The 21,288-nt window shown below is 42.7% G+C and overlaps 1 protein-coding gene across 2 annotated transcripts in view; it reads right to left on the bottom strand.

Moving 5' to 3' along the window:
* The window catches only part of Erich3 (glutamate rich 3), a 102,477-nt gene that overhangs the window by 24,189 nt on the left and 57,000 nt on the right, over positions 1–21,288 (bottom strand). For both annotated transcript variants that reach the window (XM_029537180.1, XM_029537181.1), the window contains exons 9-11: positions 15,169–15,355; positions 9,960–10,264; positions 4,930–5,163 (exon numbers count right to left, since the gene is read on the bottom strand). In XM_029537180.1, the coding sequence (XP_029393040.1) occupies positions 4,930–5,163; positions 9,960–10,264; positions 15,169–15,355 (726 nt within the window). The remainder of the gene's footprint in view (positions 1–4,929; positions 5,164–9,959; positions 10,265–15,168; positions 15,356–21,288) is intronic.

The following is a 21,288-nucleotide window of genomic DNA, read 5'->3' as shown; positions in this document are numbered from 1 at the left end:
CAGGCAGAAGCACTTGCTGTTCTTATGGAGCTTTGGGGTTTGTTCCCAGCACCCACTTAGCAGTGACTATAACTCCAGATACAGGGCATCCAAAGCCTTTTCTTGTCTCCACAGGCAACAATCACATGCACCATGTACTTACATACATGGAGGCAAACACACAAAGACATAAAATGAGCATAAATAAATATGCAAAAATCACACATAAAGTCTTTCCATACATCATGGGTAATTTCCTTATGGCTCTCCCCCATCAAAATGTGGGCACAATGTACTGCGAGCTCAGTATATGACAGCATGCCAAATACAATGTCAATATAGAAGGGGACCTTGCCATGTGCCTCTCTTCAAGTTCATGCAATGTGATCAAAATGCATAGTGTGAACACATGAAACTCTCAAAAACTACATTCAAGTAAGTAAAATCCCAAACTGGTAGAACTCTTGATGTCAAGTAAACTGAATTTTTTTGTGACTCTGAGATTTTTAGATCTATGACATGTACTTCATCAGATTGAAAAATACACAAATGAATGCTTTTTTAGAAGAAAAATGATGCTTCCAATCTGGCTCTTTTAGCAGTCTGAGAACCAACACTGTCTGTCTCTTGATCTCTAGCCTCTCTTTGATGTCTCTCCCTTCCCTCTCATGAGGAATTACTTAGCCTTTACCTCTTCACAGGCATTATAATAACCCAAAGTGCCCATGAAAAGTGTATTCCTAGGCATACTGTGTTTTCCCATCAGAACTACAGCATCCATCTTTGACAATACATTTTCTGCTGGTAAATTAGTGTCCAGGGTTGCAAGCACAAATGCAGAGAACAGAGCTGTCATTCCTTTTAAATGGCAGTAAGCTGCACACATCATTCCTGGAGCAGGGTCCTCTCTTAGTCGGCTATTCTTCATCACTCATGGGCCACAAAACTGTGTTCATCAAAGTGCGCTAGTGCAATTGTTAGCTGGCAGTTTAAACAGGGCTGACTTGCCATGAGAGTGACAGCCAGGGCAATTGTTTGCCCCTGGGAACAGGTGCAGGCAGGTTCCAATGAAACACATCCAAACACGAACAGCAAGGTTCTTAATCATGTCAATAAAAGGGATGAACGGGTGTCTGGGATTCAGTGACCAAGCTATGCTTCTCACACATTCATAGGTGAAATGCTGTAGTTGCCATGAAATCCACCATGCTATTGTCATTTTTAATAAATGCTATGCACTAGCCAGATAAAATCGCTAACTCTTATACTTCTCACACTATCAGGCATACTGTTGAACATCACAAAGAAACATCATTAAAATAGAGGGTCAGGAGACAGGAGACATCCTGGGAACAGACAAGCGGGGAGATTCTATTTCAGCGCACTGCTGAGGTAGCAGTGTACGTGCACACCCAGAATGCAAAGATGTCTTTGAAAGGGTACTTGGATAACTCTGTTATTGAAATGATAAGAACTAATAGCCGACCAGTTCAATTCTGCCTCATAAATTTTCCAGTATTTGTGAAATGACTATGACAATGACCATACCAAAAACATTGCATATTTTGCCTCTATGTAATAACAGGAATTCTACATAACTTTTTCAATGAATATACCAAGAACCACATATCATGAACATTGGTCAGAGATCACAAGAGTACTTGAAGTACTTTGGAAGGCATTCTACAAAACCTCTTGTGATAATATCCCTGTGAGAAGAAAAGCAAAACACCTCCACATCCTGACCTCCTTAGCAGGGTTTTGTTTGCTATTAGTTTGGCTAATTTCAGAAACAAAACTTAATACACGGAAATGTCTGAAAACTGACCTACTACAGGATAGGGCTTACAGGCTTAGCTCAGGCTGCCCCAGAAAGCAGAATCACTAGGAGGAGACCTTACAAAGCTTAGGGATGGGGAGGGATATCTATGCATGGGGACAAAGGTCAATCTAGGAAAACTTAGAAACTGATCATTTTTTATTTTTCTTTTGTAAAACAAAACAGGCTAAATGAGAAACTAGAGTTAATGGAAATTCAAAAGGCCTCTGAGCTATAGAAGCCCCAGAAAAGAAACAGCTTCTTTTCATTTGGATTGAAAGGTTGTTCGGATTTTAGGTACATGGATATTTTTGGATTTTGAAAATGTTTCCTACAAAGTCTAGGTTTTGAGGATTGGTTATAATCAGAACTGAATTGCAGTTCTTTCTGGCTATGTACTGGCTTTGGGATTATTTAATTTCACTATTTGCAAACATATGTATTGTGAAATGTAGATAAAGGGGAATGTAATTACTTTTAAGGTTGTTTGGGGTAAATGAGGTAGTTCATGCAGAATATTTAGTGTGGGGTTCAGCACATAAAAGAATCCTAATAAAAAGGACTCAGCCCAAGAGCTACAGCACTGCCTCCCTGCCTCCACAGGATGCCTTTCCACTCAGGGATGGGCAAGCAGCAGTTGGCATCAAAGTTTCCCACCCCTCGGTTGCTCAGTAATTATGGTACGAATAATCAAAGCTTTCCCTTTGAAAAGAGGCAAGTACTTCCTGTATCCTCTTTATGAATGTATACACAAACACATACATATACATATATGGAAATCTATGTGACCTCCAAAAACTGCAAAACTCAGACAATTGATAGCCAAGTACTTCACAGAATTTGCGATATCAGCAGCTTCATAATCTCCCACTGTTACAACAAGCATGAAAACCCAAGCCACGTGTGTCCTGAGCCACCTATATTTATACCCAAACACATTTTCAATCAATTTATCAATAAATCTCTTGGATAATTTCCTTAAGAATATCAACTGAGGTGAACTCTTTTCTATAAGATGACACTTTTTCTATTGACTAATTTAGTTTTGTGTCATAAATAACTATAAACTAAACTTCTCCAGCATATGTATTTGAATTGAGAAGAGATCTTACCTATTACACGTATTTAGTGTAAGAAATATAAAGTATAAATAACAGAAACATAGAACATTTCAATATATTAAAATACTGTAATGTTTGACATTGCAATAAATATGAATGTCGATCTCATTTGCAAATATACTGAGTTAATTTCATTCTGATTTTTAAAATTATATTTCATTTACTCCTTACCTTAATCCATTGAAGAGTTTAGTATTAAATATGTTGTTGTCATACCCATGAACCCATTTTGGTTTTGAAACAAAACCATTTTCTCTTTTACCTTACATAAATCTGCTGGTTTTGCTTTAAATACACATACATTAAATATTAGATCAAGTTTTCTTAAATTGTAGTTTAAGAAAGTGGAATTATTAACTAAATATTTTCCAAGAATGAAATCAATTACTTAATTCTTTTTACACTATCTAAATAATTCCCAAATTCAAGACTTGATAATTTTATATAGAAAATACTTTGGAATAAATAAAGAATATTTTTTAAAAGTTGTCAATTTAAAAAAAATCATCAAATGTGTCCTAATTCTCAAGTTCTAAATTTCAGAGCCATGCAGATTTAAATATGTGGGAATTATTGTTATTTTATTGATAAAAGCCAAGAAGTACCAAGAGAAATCTTCAGTCAAAAGCCACAGATCACAAACCAAATACGTGTATCCAACAAAATAAACACATTACAATCTTTTAAAAAGTCCTTTCCTACCAAAAATGACCTGTATTTTTCCTTGGAATACAGCTGTTTTAAGCTGAAAGATTTTAAAGAAGCCACAGACCCTTCTATGAACTTAGTAGGTCTGCATCCTCTGATCATAGCAGAATTAAAAAGAAATAAAAAGAGATGAGTAGCCCAAAGCTAATAGAACCCATTTAGTAAACAGAAGCTGCTGCGCTTGGGTTAGGGGTGCCTCAGGCCAGGCTCACATGCAGCAGCCTCTTTCTCTACCCTCAGAGCTGACCCTGCCATTTTACTGTCACAGGGAAATGACAGGCACCCAACTGATGTAGCCTGCCTATGAGCCTCTCTCTGTCAGTCTCAATGTCCCTAGGAGTGTTTAGAATTCCCAGAGCAATCAGGAGCACAGGCAGCGTATGCAGTTCAGTGGACACACTAATGGGCTGAAAAGTTGTCCTTCCTCCCGCTGTCTGAGCCAGGAATCAGAGTCAGTCTGGCTACAAGCAGGTATCATGTGTTACCCACAAATCATATTACATAGGGCCCCTGGAAACCGTGAGGGGACCTTCACTCAGANCCCCTGCCACTCTGTGGACTGTATCTCTGTGGTATTAGTAACTCTTCCAATAGATCTGTTACCCAAAGGTCAACCTGCCTCACTATCTTTCTGGAATACCACCCAAGCCTATTACAGGAGCTACTTTGTATGTGGGCATGTGTGGGCATGTGAGGATGTGTGTGTGCGTGGATGCATGCATGCGTGCATGTGTGTGTGTGTGCATGCATGCGTGCGTGTGTGTGTGTGCGCGCACGCGTGTGCACGTGCACATGTGTGTGTGCGTGTGTGTGCATGCGTGTGTGTATGTGTGCACATGTGTGCGTGCGTGTGTGTGTGTGTGCATGCATGCGCGTGTGTGCGTGCACATGCGTGTGTGTGTGCGCATGTGTGTGTGTGTGCGTGTATGTCCGTGGACTTGTGTGTGTGCATGTGTGCGTGTGTGTGTGCATGCATGCATGCGTGTGTGTGTGTGTGCGTGNGTGCNTGCGTGTGTGTGTGTGTGTGTGTGTGTGTGTGTGTGTGTGTATGGAAATATTTTGAGATAAAAGGATGTAGTAACTTTTTAACTAGACAGAATCCAAGTCAGCACAAGCTTAATCTGACATCTTGCTAAAATCCCCAAACTAAGGAAAACAAGCTGACTAGGAAACATCTCTGCGATTCAGAAGAGCACTGAGGGGTGGCTGGCTGGGACTCTTGGGTTAGGTAGTCACACATCTCTGTCTTCCTTAATAGGAATGGTGAGCTCCCATCACAGTGTGCCACACTCTGCCACCTGCCTTGTCTGTCATCCTCTTCGCTGTCTGAGCATCCAGTATCCTCGTTCTCACTGTCATGGGCAGCTACGGCCTTCTCTGAAGAGGTTTCGGTCTCATTTTCGGGGTTTCGGCTGTCCTTTTCACCTTCGGTGGGTGTCTTGGATCCTCCACTCATCTGGTCATCAGCCTGGTCCTCATCGTCATCCACCTTCTCATCTTGTTTCTCATCATCTATCTCAAAATCTTCTTCATAGTCTGCAAGAAGAAGGTTCAGTGTAACAATGAAGACAGAAGCCTGGGAGCTTCAACTACTTCACGCTAATGGGATCTCTGGCTCCATTCTCCTCTAGCTCCTGGGTCTTTCTCTGCTGCTTTTTAACACATTTATGAAAGAGGGATGACAAATAGTCAATGGTCAAAGACTGCAATCAGCTACATACAACAGCACAAAAAGAAATGAAGCCCAAAATGACAAGGCTGGAAGCTAATAAAGGCTCATTTACAAATGGACACCATTATCCACAGTGACCAAATGGAAAAGGGGAAGTTTTATATGAAAGAATAAATTAGAAGTAAATTAAAAATGAGGAAAACAGGATTACAATAATAGAAGTTAATCTGGAGACGCAGTGAGGTGATATTTCATATGAAGATTGTTCAAAATATTTGGATATCACTCTAATTAATAGTGAAGTGGAAAAATTCAATTAATCACATCCAAAGGACCTGAGAGAGAGCCTGTGAATAGCATGTTGAGAGCCGAATGGACAATGAGCAAAGCTCTAAAGATTTTAGAGCTAAGCCAGAACCGTGTAAAGTGTTCATTCCTACAATGCACAGAATAATTACAACTCAAGAATAAAAACTCTACAACATAGAACATCGCTGTCACAGCCTCAAATTTGCTTCATTCCCTACAGGGACAGAGCAAATTTGTACCAGGGAAAGCAAATTGTCACATCGTATAAACTCCAGCTGTCTCTCGTGGTTATAATTTTTCACCTTTCATATTTAATTGTTTCCTCTTAATTCACCACCCAAACTTAAAATCTCAAAGTGACAGCAGACTGAAGTCAGACAGCAACAGGCTCTCATGCAGAACCAATTAAGCAAGTAAACAATTATCCTCAAGCTAAAAGATAGAAGGAAATAAAAGGTTCCCAAGTTTTGTGTGTTTTAGTTACTAGACACTTCAGCTCTTCTGCGGTGGGCCCTCCTGGGTAATGGACTTGAGTACTTCCCACCCTCTGCAATCAAAGAAATGAGTGTCCCATCCACAGGAAATATCTCCTTTGTGAAAACAAGAGTGGGGTAATAATAAGAATAAAGTGGACACACCAAGAAGACTAACGTGAGATCTACACACTTAAGGAACATGTCAGAAGAAATGGCAGGGTGCAGGATTTAGCTTACATTTCAACACACAGAGTAAATGCTAAGAGAGTAAGGTGATTCATATTCAAAAACTGCTGGGCAAGTTACGGGGCAATTTCTCTCTAAAGGATTTTATTTTTATGTATGTGTGTCATGTGTTTGTGTCACATGTGTGTGTCATGCATGTGTCATACATAACATGTGTCATGGTGTGTCACATGTGTGTGCCATGTTGTGTTGTGTCACATGTATATGTCATGTGTGTCACATGTATGTATCATGTGTGTCACATGTGTGTGTCACTTGTATGTGTCACATGTGTGTATTATGTTGTATGTGTCATGTGTGTGTGTCACATGTGCAGGTGTCTACAGAAGCGATAGAAAGCATTAGATCCTCTGCAGTTGGACTTAAGTTGTTGTGAGCCACCAGTGTAGGTGCTGAGAGCTGAACCTGGGTACCCTGGAAGAGCAGCCAGCACTCTTAACAGCTGGACCATCTCTCCAACCCCCAAGGAAACTTCATAACTGTTCACTATTAAGTTTTAATTCAGAAATTTCTATGTAAAAGTATAAATTTTCCTGTGTGCTTTCACTCTCCCATGCTCAAATACAGTCAGAAAATAATACATGGAAATTCCTAGAAATTAAACTATAATTAAAAATATAACTATTACTAGAGAATCCATCCATCCTCTGGAGGCTGAGCTCAGGGTCTTGTGAGGTCTAAGCAAGCTTTGTACCACTGAGCTAACCCTCAGCTCTACCCTCACCATGTGTTCTCACAGTTACCCTATTGTAGAAGTTATTGCTATTAATCTTCTGTGACTAATTTATGAACTACATTTTGTTATATGAATGTATGTATATTTAAAAATGTGTGCAGGATTCATCACGATCTGTGGCTTTAGACATTGGTAGAACACTTTGGGACAAAGCTCCACAGACTAAAAAGTGAACCTAAGTGAAATGAGATCAAAGAAATACTAGAAGTCAGCTTAGTGTATCTGTGTGTGTGTATGTGTATGTGCGTGTGTGTGTATGCATGTGTGTAAGTATGTGTATGTCTGTGCACAAAAGTGTATGTGAATTGTGTGACTGTGCATTCATACATGTATGCATGTGTGTTACATGCATGTGTATGTGTGCAGTGTGTACACACATATGTGTAGATTGCACATGTGTGGTTGTTCACATGTGTAGGCGCGTGTGTGTCTGTGTACACATGTGTGTGAATTTGTGCAGTGCTTACACTTGCATGTGGATGGCAGGTATCCTCCCCTATCTCTCTCCCTCATCATCCCTTCTCGCTCTCCATCTTTATCCTTTGAGGCAGGGTCTCTCACTGAACATGCTAGCTGCTGGCTAGGACTCAAGGATCCTCCTGGCTCCACGCTGGGGTTTCAGGTGCTTGTGACTATACCTGGTTTTTACACGGGTTCTGGGAGTTTGGCCTCAGGTCCTCATGCTTGCCTAGTAACTGCTCTCACCCACTAAATGAACCATCATCTCTCCAGCCCCACACATATACTATTCTGCATTATATGCTATTAGTATAACACAACATAAGCAGGAGCCTGACAGAATGTGAGTGTAATGTAATAATTCCATACAAAGCAGGAAACGGTATTGAAATATGAGGGTTTGGGGATCATGTGGCCACATGTCCTATACCCAGATAGAATATTTCTTAGCTGTGTGACACTGGGCAATTTGACATCTTCTTCACCCATGTCATGGTTAGCACAAAGCTGTGGTATTAGAAGCACCAATTCTCACCCCAAACCATGAGCTGTAGATCATCAGGAACATATGAATCAACACTAACAAGGTTGTCAAGGGGTGGTGGAAGAGCTGGTCTTAAATGTGACAAATCACATTAAAGTGCTGTTATATGGGAGCAATACGGGCTACTAGAGGATCTCACTCTAAACCAGAGCAGCACAGTGGCCACAGTCAGGCCAGAGACATCAAAGGAACATCCAAGGAAAACAGAAACAGCCCTGCATCCCATTTTTTGACAGGCTTCTTTGTTTCCCCTCAAAACATAAAACTTCAACCCTGCCATAGCACTGTGCTAATCTCTCATCAACCCCCAGGAAAGCTCAGTCCTCCATCAGCCACCAGCCTTCCATTTTCATTGGAACACAAGAAGAGCCACCTTTGTGTCACCTTCTCGTGGCTTAAATGGGAATGATCTGGTGGTAAGTGTTTGAGCACCCTTCCTTTCATAAGGTCTGCTCTCCCATCCCAAATTCTTCAGTTAGATTGTTATCTCAAATACCCATTTAAGTGGAGGGGTACTGGGTGACCAGATGCGGAGCACTGCGTCTGCTAGGACCTCTCCTCACCCTACTCTGGCTGTGTGATCAGCCAAGGCCAGGCAGAGAGGTGTGAGGTGCTGCCAGTTCTCCCAGGGTCCTCATGGAATTGGCAGTTAAAGCCCAGCAACCTCAAGGTAAGGGCCACTGTCACAGCACAACCATGTTGGTGAAAGGAAAACACGGGAAAGTGGGTGAAGCCTCCCATTGCCCATCCTTTTTAAGCCCCATGTCTTACGAGAGAAAGGACTAAGAAGTAGCTGTATGCCGTCAGTGCGACAATGCCTGATAGCTTAAAATTCCCCATCCAGAGGAGGGAGAAAGCTAGGGCAGATCATAGAGAGAAGAGAGCAGTGTTCCAGCATTAGGAGTGAAATAGCCACATTATCGCTGTCATCCACACACGAGACCCAAATGCTGGCCTTTCTCCAGGATTTCTGAAACCCTTGTCCAGCAACATGATGTAAGAAAGGGGATTCTGAAGCCAGAACTTCCATAGAGAATGTGAGCCTGTGGCTACTGCTCCACTAATCCAGCCTTTGTGTTCAAGAAGTAATGGGACACACCATCACAAGTGGCCCTGTAGTAGCTCAGAACACTGATACAGAGTGAACGATTCAATAGTTTGAGAGTAGATCCACATGGGTATGGATCGGAATTCTGTCACGCTGTCTATGCATGAGTGAGACCTGTTTCCAACTGTAAAATGGAGAGAGGAGCATGCTTCCACGCAGGTGAGAGTGAGTGGAGGGAGTGGGAAAAGTGTCTGGCAACACACACTGCTCAGAGCCTGGCGACGTTATTCTTGTTACTATCACTTTAGGTTACACTGCACAGGTGTGTGAGTGTATGTCTCTCAGTGTGCTTGCATCCGTGCACATATGGATGTAGAGAGAGGAGTCATGAAAGGGAGAGGCAGGTGAGAGAGGGAGGAAAAGGAAGAGAAACAGAATAGACTCTAGAATTTCTAATGGAATACAAGCTGCTGTTAGAATGTAAGTCCTAGCTCCAAATGTTCATGTATATTGTACTTACCAATCCCAAAGTGGACAACCAATGTCACTCCTGCAATCATGTCCAAAAACTAAATAAATAGACACAATTTTATTTGATCAAATGATCTCTATGGGTGTGAATCTTGGCTCTGGCAAGCAGGACAGAAACTTCCTTACATCTTCATACCCGTAGCAAGCACCTCAACGCTTCGGAAGCCAGGAAGCCTCCCCTCAAAACAGCACAAGACGAAATGAAAGAAGCAGGATGTGGCTGCCTACAGATTACAGCTAAGCTATGGCGCACAGGTTACTATGAAGATTTGGGACAACAGTAACGACAAGGGAAGCCTGCTGTGGGTTACCGTATTTAACAGAGTGGTCCTGGTCCTCTTCCCAGACGTCTTGTCCTGACTTGCCCTTCCATTCCATTTCCTCAATAGCCGTCCTCACTTCTTTGACCCCTAATTTTATTTCCTCGGCTGAATATGCAGCCGAGACAGAGGACTCTTTCCTCTCCATCTCGTTCCTTTTTGATGGTGCATTCATTCTGTCCTTCCTCAGTTTTCCCTGACTCTTCTTTGGTGGCTCCTCCTTTTTCTCAGTCATCTTTTCCTTCTTAGGTTTCGTTGAAGATGGTTTTCTGTCAAGGCCCATTGCAATAATGCACCTGTGAAAAATATCAGCACGAAGCCTTTATTAACTTGAATAGTAGGTTGATGGAGTCATAAACTTTATAACTCAAGTTTATAACATGTGTACCATGTTCTAATAAAATTATGAAAATATGCTACCTGTTTTCAGACTGATTTAAAATAAACCATTTTATTTTTATTAATATGAAAATCTGAACATATGAACATAATTCTTAATTTTAACCACAATAACAAATTTTTTAAAGCTCTCATCAACCAAAAACTATAATATCAAGTTTTTACAAGACTTAAATAAATGTAATTTATATAAATGTAATTTATACATAAGTAGACACATAGGTAATGATTCAATAGATTGATAGATGATAGGTAGTGAGATGAATGATTGAAAAATAGACAGATGATAGATAGATAGATAGATAGATAGATAGATAGATAGATAGATAGATAGACCCTCAGTCCTTAGCTATTATATAATTGAGGGGCTGGAGAGATGACTTAGCACTTTAAAGTTCCTCCTGTTCTCACAGGAGACAAGAGTTTGGTTCCTAGAACATGTCCTGGTTGCCTCATAACCACCTAGCTCCAAGTAATTGAATACCCTTTTCTGGCTTCTGTGGCACCTACACACATGTGACATACACTCATATAGACATGTACATATAAAATAAAACTATTAAACAAAGGAATGTAAATAATCAGGAAAAAATGTTATTGCCTTTGCAATTCATTACTCCAAGAACACATTAATGACTTGCATTTAAGTTCAATTCAAAATGTGTAATTAGTTTTTAAGAAACAAAATCATCCATTGTTTGCTGTGCCTTTTAAGTAGCCTGGGAGTCCCTGCATTATTTTTTTAACAGAATTTCCACTATTGCTTTTTAAGAATGGATTCTCTTTTTTTCGAAGCCCTTCCCTACAATCTTCTCTGGATTCACTGCTGATATGCTTTCATTCTTCAAAACCAGAAACACTCTGTAGAAGTCATTGCACCTCGAATTTAGTGACCCACCCAGGTGTTCTGAACATGTGTGTGTGTGTGTGTGTGTGTGTGTGTGCGTGTGCGTGTGCGTGTGCGTGTGCGTGTGTGTGTGTGTGTGTGTGTGTGTGTGTAGATCAGAGAAATCCTCAGCTGCTGTTTGTAACCGTCCTCCATTCTGCTCTGGGACATGGTCTCCTGTTGGGCCTCCGTACACCAGCTTAGCTCCCTCCAAGCTTCTGGGAGCTTCTAGACAAACACAGCCGTCTCACCTTCTCACCTCCTTCTCACCGTGGAAGGAGGAGGATACACAGCCATGTCCAGCTTGGTATAGCTTCAGCGCATAACTGAGGCCCTCATAGTTGAGCAACCACTGAGCCATGCCCTAGTCCAGGTCAATTTCTTAAACTGAAGATTTTACCGAATTCTCAGCCATCTTGAGTCTCCAAGTAGCATGGAAATTGCTTAGTTTTTTTCAAAAATGGTAGTAACAAGAAGTAGCACTTTCTATTGCCTGACACCTTAGCATCTCCTTGTGCAATAAAACTGAGAGGACTTGCACTCCAGCTAAAGATCAAGCTGTCGAACATGAGGTGATGGGAACCATGCCTCTCACCCAAATTAAGCATGATAAGGGCTTTTCCCATCACGATGATGTGCTTAGTGTGCGGCGTTCCCCGGGATAACGACGCCACACATCTTCACAGGGTGTCATTATTAGCCTTGCCTTCTGTGCAAACATTTCTTCCTTCATCAGTGGCCACCGCAAACCTAGGGTCTAGAGCCTGTGATTCGCTGCTACCCTGAATGTATGCTGTGCTGTGTAAAGGCTTTGGGGCCTCCCTGCTGAAAGCTCAGATGTTTTATAGCCCATCTGCTGAAGGGAATTGGACAAAGTGAGTAACATCTGGCTCCCCCAACACTGACTGCCTCTTTCACTTCTGAGTGTAATTCAGCATGATGGTTCTGATTACTGAAGCTCAAATAAATTACTGGAATATCTGAAGTCATCTAAGTGGGACAGAAGTCAAGTAAACAGGACTCCGTGACCACCCATCCTTCACCATTTCTGTTGCTGTGAGAGGAATTTTACCTCACCTGTGACAAGTAGACAGCAAAGGAGAGTGCCTCAAGCATTCACCAATATATTTGGAAGAAGTGGATTTGAAGCTAATGTTTCAAAAAGTAACTATTATCTAAGAACTGTAAGTAAATCACGGGAGAGTGAAGGGCCCCATTCTTTAATATCATAACTATTTTTATATCCTTGGAAAGAGCAAGAAAATAGACTCATAGGATTGCAGAGAAGGTAGGAAGCACTGAGCAGAAAAGCAGATGTCAACAGTCACATGTTGTGCCCTTTCCAAGTCCCGCAAAGAGAGTGCTCAGGGCTTAGTAATCCAGTTTCCAAGTACACAACTCGTAAAGAATATTCTGTGCATTGGTTACTTTTCTGTTGCTAAGATAGGAAAGGACAGGAATGTCAATGTGGGGAGGAATGGGTAAATTTAGCTTGCAGTTACAGAGAATTGGAGTCCATCCTGGGAAGGAAGCTGTCAGTCAAAAGCAGAGACCTCTCATTTCATCCACGTGTAGGACACAGGTTGAGCAGGAAGTGAGGCCAGGACATCAAACTTCAAAGCTCTCCCAGAGTTGCACTTCCTCCAGGAGGCTCCTTTCCCTACAGGTTCAATTTCCTTCCCAAGCAGTGGAACAAATCCATAACCAAGTGTTTAAACGCGGGAGCCTAACTTCTCATTCAAACGCCCTGACGTCACATGGATGACTGAGTTCAGTTGAAACCTCTGAAATGATTTTTCAACAACTGGATAGCGCATACGAACTGGAAACAGAACACCATCCTGCCTGTGCTAAGCTGGGCGTTACAGCGCAGGACCTTTCACTTGCCTACTCTCTGGAATTTGTTTCACACCTCTTCTCTTCTCTAAAACCTCCAATTCATCCTCAACCACAAGTGAGAAATGTATTTCTTTTTCTAAGAAGTAGTACAAATAGCGCTTCCCACCAGCTAGTGCCCATTGCACACCCACTAGCTAGCACCCACTGCACATCCACCAGCTAACACCACTGCACATCCACCAGCTAGCACCCACTGCACACTCACAGCTAACACCCACTGCACACTCACAAGCTAGCACCCACTGCACACTCTATAGCTAACACCCACTGCACACTCACAGCTAACACCCACTGCAAACCCACCAGCTAACTCCCACTGCACACTCACCAACTAACACCCTCTGCACACTCACCAGCTAGCACCCATTGCACACTCACAGCTAACGCCCCCTACACAACCATCTCTTCTTTTCTCAAGAATGAAAGTTCTACTTGCATAATACTGCATCTTGTAAACTAAGAGGCTCTTCAAGCCCTATACTGTTGAGGGAACCATACAGTTATCATTTTTTAAGGAAAATTCCCATAAAACATTTTCTGTATCACTAGTTCACTCATTACTCTGTAAGGTCAATATGGTCAAGTTCCCATCCTTTCTACCTTGCGTGGATGTTAATTCAGATTGTCAGCCCAGGGAGATCAATAAGCATCTATGGTATCTATCAGTGAGGCTCATCTTTGTGTGTGTGAGGACTTTTCCAGAGAGAATTGACTGAAGGCAAAGGACTTGGACACAGGCAGCACCATCCCATAGGCTGGGGTCTGGTTTACCATATAATTCATCTCTCTGCTTCCTGACCATCGAAACCTCAGCACACTCCTGTTGCCGAACCTCCTTGACCATGATGCCCTTCACCCTCAGACCATGGGCCAGACTAACCCCTTCGTCTCTCCAGCTCTTCTCGGGTATTCGCTCACTTCACTGTGAGAAGTTGAGACACCAGTCTTCATTGTGCTATGTAGCCTGTCCATACATTTGGAAATTCACCACCTTATTCTTCAAACATTCATTTCTAACATAATCCTCCCTCGGGGTTCCCTTTCAAACACTGGCTTTCCTTCTCTAAAGGCTCCTCCTCCGTGAGATCCTGAAGGGGAGCAGTATGAAGCTTGCTTGTCAGGAGTCCTCATTGTCTTAAGAAAGCCCTCCCTCTCATGATTTCCTGCCATCGCTATACAAAATATTCTCAAATCCAAACAAGTCGCCTCACCCAAGATTCAGAACCCAACTGACTGGTCATCATGAATTCTGTCACTTGAGTTATCTCACAGAAATCTAAAACTTCCTGTGTTCAAAACCAAACCCCATTCTTCAACCCCTCCAAACGGCATCTTCTACCACTAATCCTAAATTCGTGTTGAGCACACACCTTTCCAGTTGTTCAGCATAAACCGCTTTTCGTTAGTTCCGTGTTTGATTTTGGTTTTGGTGTGAGAAAGGATGAAGCAGCCACTGAGTGTGAGTTCTGTGAGCACGGCAACACTTGGGTATCTACCTCCATCCTGAGACCAGGTCTCCCAGCTGAACTGCAAGCTCACTGTTTCGGAGGCCGGCCGGCCATCAGACTCTTGGGATCTGCTTGTCTCTGCCTCCTAATGCTGGATTGCAGACACATGAATCCATGTCTGAGTCCTGTGTGCTGGGATATGAACTTGACCCTCACACAGCAAGTATGCTTACCCACTGGACCGTCTCATCAGGCCCTAGGACAAAAGTGTTGGAGTCACCTTTGATAGCCTCTGGCCATTACCAAGAATAACAAGAAAGAAATGAGAATTTGGCCCCTCTCTCCACAGAGGTAGAAGTTAAGGCAGTGTGAGGTAAGAGATGAGAAGTGAGACAGAAATCAAAATGCCACCACCTTTTATCTCATCTGTATGACACATTTGGGAATCTGGGTGACATCTTATAAGGTTGTATATACTGACTGATTTTCTTTGAGAACTGTGCAGAGAAAAGCAGTAGTGGAGGAAAACCTGGCAGTGTCCTCTCTAGCAAAGGGCGTGCTCCCATACCTGTAGCAAGGAGATGCCTTCTCCACACACACAAACCCGAAGTAGCCTCTCTTGCCTCCAAGGCGGGTGCTCCTACGGTGCTTGAACTCACAGCAGGAGCTGATCCTGTTCACCTGAATCCCGTTCAGAAAGAAGGTGAGGCTGAAGGGGAAGCCGTGGTGACGCTTGGAGATAAACTGAAAGGTGTCTGGAATCAAACACAAACAGTCTGAGCGGAGCATAGGCGGGCCAGCGAGACTGGCTTCCTAAGGACGTCTTATTAAACACATTTTTCTTTTCTTTGCAAAAGAATGCATTATGCTACAGAAAATACTTTTTTTGTCTGAAAACTTTTTCTAGTACTGGGGTGGAAACCAGGATCTCACACGAGCTGAACCATCACTGCACGGCTAAGCTCGGTTGGTCAAGAGCATCCCTGTGAACGGAAGAGCCCAGACTGGACCCACAGAAACTGTTTTATAACAAAAGCCAAGAGTACACATCAAGGTCATCTTCTGCCCTCCCCTCCCCCCCCCACTCATATACACTACAGGCCTTTACACATAATATTATATTTTCACTGCAGCATTAAGCAGTCTGATTATGATGCAGATATTGGCGAGTTTTTTTTAACTCCAAGCTATACTTAATGCTGTTTGTATTTGAGATTCTTTTTCTCCCTACCTTCTTAAGCATCTTACCAAGAAATTAAGTATTGATGTTTGTGATGCAATTTTAATCACTCCAAATCTTTACAGTTCTCTAATAAAGTCCCGTCCAAGAGATGCCCTACAGAATGACCCAGACTTCTGCATCACAGGACGCTTCCGGGAGCCCTTCCAGAGGTTTCACCTCTCTGCCATGCACACATTACCTATCACAGCTCTTATTACAATCTGTTCAAATATGGTTTCACTGGAGGGTTTAAATTTTTAATGTGCAGTGAAACCATTTGGGGGACGCCTGACCCTTTTCACGGAGTGTCTTTTCATCAAAGGTGTGTGGTTGAGCTAAGGACAAATCCTGTGCTTGCCTCTCTTTGTTTGTTTGTTTGTCTGTTTGTTTGTTTTCTAGCTCCCAGCTGCTCTTGCTGCCGAGTCTGGCTCCCACCTCAGAAGCCCAGTTCCAATGCTTGCTGTGCAGTGTGTTTGTAAAACCGTGAGGCAATGCTAGTTGATATGTCGTGCCTCCTTCAGATCCTGCCGCAGTGGCAGGAGGCCCTGGATAATCAATCGGTGAGTCATTATTTTAACCTCTTCTTGCTCAGGTATTGACAGTGTCTATGAGGAAACAACAGTGAGCTCTGGAAACTGTAAATCAAATGCAACTTGTCTTAGGAATTAGACATACCGGAAAACCTTGCCCTGCCCACCTCAGTAGTCATAGTGAGAACGTAAACTAAGGAGGAGGTGGGCGTCTGGAAAGGCTGAGACACAATGGGCTCAAAAGTGCACAGGTCTTATGATAATCAGCCTCTCCTGTCAGAGGCTAGGAAGGCAGCCTCATTACAGACTGACCCCGAGTCCACATACTGCAATTCCTTCTGCTGTGGCTTGTTCCTTAGAGCAAGAGTGGCCACCAGGAGAAGGTACACTCAGGGAAACACAGGGACAGCAGATGAGGTGCTTGTTGTTACAGAGGACTCAAGTTCAGTGTCCAGTATGCACTGGGCGGCTCACAACAACCCGGAAGTCCAGCTCCAAGGTATCCAACCAACACGCTCTGGCCTCTCTGGGCACCTCCACATGTGCTTACACACACATGGAGACACAGACAAACATGGATACATGAATAAAAATAAAACAAATATTTAAGGAAAGAAAATTTAGGGAAGTGACACTGCCAGGGAATGAACTACCAGAAGTGACAAACCTGCCTCCCCTGCTATGCGCATGTTTCTAGACAGTCTTCCTGACATTAGTGACTCTATTCTTTCATGGTTTCCAAAGTTAGTGAAAAAGATTTGGTGTCCTATGCCTTTATCTCTGCTTTGTAATTTTATTTCTTAAAATACAGTGATTCCCCCACTTACGAGTTAGTGGTTTCTTAGGGGGGTCAGAGAAACGCAGAGCAGAGTGCATGGAGTTCGAGTCCCTGTTCCCGTCCTTCACTGATGAACACTTCCCATCTTTAACTTGGGTGTGACAGTGCTGGGAGGTCCCATTCTACCCACACCATAGAATGTAGCATAAGAAAGAGCTTAGTGGTGTTTGGAAAGCAGAGATGTTTGCTATTCGTTGATGATGAGTATCATAGGAATACTAAAGGAAAGGACAGATACTGTGGATGGATAGATAAATAGATGACAGATACTGTGGATGGATAGATAAATAGATGACAGATACAGAGATAGAAACACTTGTATGTATAGAAGTCTGTTCATTTAAAAATCTATAATTCAGCCACAGAGGAATAATCAGCTCACTGGTTTATAAAGTAAGGGAATCAACTACTCTTTCCTTAAACATGTCTTTGGAAGTTGACAACTTAAAGTGGGCAGCATTTAACTCATGCAAAACTCAGACTTCATGAGAAAGCAGAAAGAATCTATGTCCTTCTGTCTGGGGTTTCCCACACCTTCTATCTTCTCTTCACCAATGCTCTAAGTGGGCACAGAATGGAAAAACACCCAGAAGCTTCGAGACCATGATGCCTGCCATAATTTGGTACATAAGGCAATAAACCCCTGGCTTATGACATTTCCACTAATGGGTGGCTGTCTCTAAGCAGCTCACATGGAAAGTCAGAGGTTCCTGGAAACTAGAGTCTGAATTAATTAATCAACACCCAGACCTAGACTGGGAGCCACAGGCAATAGGGCAATCATAGCTCTCTATGCATCTTCCACAGCTCTCTATGCAGCCTAAGTTTTCAGGAAGCAATCTGGGTCTTAGTACACTCACCCTATCTCATGAATCCCAGTCTACCCGCCTCTTTAGCTAGGCACAGACCAAACAAGAAAGCCTGGTGGAAAAACCAGAGCTGGGATGTAAAAACTCCCCAGGCGTGGAATGTTTCCCTGAACTTACTGAAGTTCAGAATCACTCATGACTTCTGGGTGACCCTGTTCAGTTACTGTTTAGATTTTAGGGACATCATTAATGACAGCGTAAGAGGAAGATATTGTGGCTGTTGGTTTTCCCTGAATCCAATACCTGATACACACACACACACACACACACACACACACACACACACACAGACAAACACACATACAGAAAGGAGGCCACACAAAGCCAGACAAAGACACCTCAGTGACAATGTTGCCACCAGCCAAGGACTGACCCGCCTGAAGAGTCAAAACTGGACAGAATCGAGGAAGGTTTATGGCCTAGAGTTCTGCAGGGAACCCAACTGGGATTTTCTTCATTTTAGATTTCTGGCCTCCAGACATAGAAGATAACATTCTGTTGAAGGTTATTTTCTCAGCCCTGGGAAACTAATACTGCACAAATAGATCAACTGGTAGAGGTGTTGAGCCTCTGACAGGTCACTGGTGAACACTCAAAATCAGACACCACCCTGAGAAGTAGAAGCTTCACTAGCTAGCTATACCAAGGTCCTAGGGGTGAGAGTTCATGTTGACTCCAGACACCACCCTGAGAGCTGGAAACTTCACTAGCTATGCCATGGTTCTGGAGACAAGAGTTCACATTGACTCCAAATACTCCCATACCCCTAAACACAACAGAGAAAAGTCAGAACCCAAAGTTCGTAATATGTAATATATGTAGGTACATGCAAGGAAACAGGAAGTTGGGGTCCACACGGAGGGAAAAGGGCAATCCAATCAATTTTAACAATCTAGTGAAGAGAAATGATGTGGGGCTCATCTCATATCTCTTCTTGACAACATCTGGAATCAATTGAAACCCAGGTTGCTGGGCAGGCCTGTGAGGGATTTTCTTAGTCGGGATATTTGAAGCAGGAAGGCTTGTCCTAAATCTGAGCCATGCTGGCGGGTGGCAGCCCAGGTAAAAGGCTTGGAAGAAGGAAGTTTGGCTTCCTGCCTGCTTGGCAAACACTCACTCTGCCTAGTAAGTCCACACAGCCTGCTGCTGAGACACAAACATATGAGAACCAACTTCCTGATTCCAGAACAGACTTAAGACCTGCAGCTCTCTAGGGAACCTTGAACTCCAGTGCCAGGTTGGGACTGAGGGGACATTCAGTCTCATAGACAGAACAACTTTCCATTCTTGGACCCGGATCACAGCCTGTAAGCCACTCTAATAAATATCTAACACACACACATAGATATATATCAGTTCTGCTCTTTTAGAGAACCTTGGCTAAGACAGATTACAATGTGTGTGTACAAACATGCTACAGTACATCCTTATAGGCACTATTGCTATTATTACATTGACTATAATATATTAATATATTATTAATATTACTGCTATTTGTATCCCCATCTGGAATCGTTCTCTGGAGAGCAGATGTAATCACCTGTGTAACAGGTCCACACTCAGCAAAATAAAGCAACTGCTGATTCAACAGGTCCGCAGAGAGAGAGCCGTCAGTGAGCAGAGACCATGCTGGACAAGTCTGAAATGGTTGCACAAGAGCATCCCCAAATTTTACACAGTCCCTGAATACTATTAGCTGGCACACATATAATGGGTAGGTGTTGTGACATTTCACTTATATCTTGATAAATCTACCTTAAAAGTCAAAATCAATATAAAATGAGCAAAGCAAAAAACAGTTAAATAAGATCAGAATACAGCGGAGAGTGTCTGATCTAAGTTTAGCTAGATTCCCAATGTAGCTATTAGGAGAAATGTCAGCAAAAGTTATATAAAACCCAGAGATACTTCAACTAGACTCATGGCTGAGTGGGATTTAGTTTGGGGGAGGGGGGAGAAAGAAGAGGGATCATTGCAAGTCAAGTAAATATCCCAGGAAGAGGACCCTCTATTTGGGAAAGAGGTTTGTTATAGAGAGAAGGCATGTGGGAAGAGAAAGGTGGGATTGGTTTGTGGACCCTGAGAAAATGGGGTCAAGAGGCAGAACTATCAGAAGACCAGAAAATCAATTACAGCTTCTTTGCCCCACATGAGCCAACGGGCTAAAGCTTCTTTGTTTGAAAGGATCCATACAGCAAGTCTGAGTGCCTGGAAGATACTGCCGTCTTTATGAGAAGTGAAAACAGGCCAGGCTCTCCGTGGGTGCATCAGAGCAGCTCATTGTGGCTCAGACTTTATAAACCTGACTACAACAAGCACCGGGAATTACTTTGGGACTAAAAGGATGCTCTTAGCCCCATTATTCCATCATCTTTATTGTTATTCTTAATTTTCAAGAAGCAAGAAAAATTAACAAATGCCACATTTCAGCAAGTGAGCTATTCCAAAAGTGCAAATGGATGCTTCTATTTATTCTCGACAGAAACCTAAAGCCTATTCACGTTTCACAGAATCACACACCACTGAAGACAGATCTTTGATAGCCTGGATAAATCCCTCTGGCTGCTGCACCTCATGGTAGCTCCTAACAAAGCCACTCTTCAGTCTTGAACAGTTCTTTCCTACTGATCAAGCTAAGGGGACACTACATTACAGCAGGGACAGAATCCATCATTTAAGTCCCCATTCCACGCTGTTATGTAAGATTATCCAGTGTCTCAACACAGAGACCCAGGATCAGCATATACACAAAATTAACCCCTGTCCAGCAGCACCCTCCTCAGCCAGCTGTGGGGTCTGCATCCTTGGTCCACCCCATGCGTTGTTTGCTAGGCCACCCAAATAAGATTTCATTTGGGAAAGTCACGTTCTCCACTAAATAGCTGTTCTGTATACATGCTGTTGAATCAAGTGTGATACAGAACCCAGCAAACTGTTAAAACATAGACACCTAAACATAAGCACTCTAATTTTACATGATAGATACTTTCATTGATTCTCATAAATTAACACCCAGACAAAATACTTGTAAAAACGTAATTGTGTCCGTAATTTTCCCTTCAGGAAAAGGTTGGTTGGCACTTTGGCTACTGAAAGCTGAGGTAACATTGAACCCACCCCACCCCTGGCCAGAGCTACAGGGATATCCTAAGCCACCCCAGCTCAGGGGCACCTTCCCTCCCTCATCTATGAAGAGATGGGAAGGAACCCTAGAAGTGACTGAGAAACG

This window comes from Mus pahari, chromosome 4, assembly GCF_900095145.1.
Source record: "Mus pahari chromosome 4, PAHARI_EIJ_v1.1, whole genome shotgun sequence".
NCBI lineage: Eukaryota > Metazoa > Chordata > Mammalia > Rodentia > Muridae > Mus > Mus pahari.
This window is presented reverse-complemented; position numbering and strand designations above follow the sequence as displayed.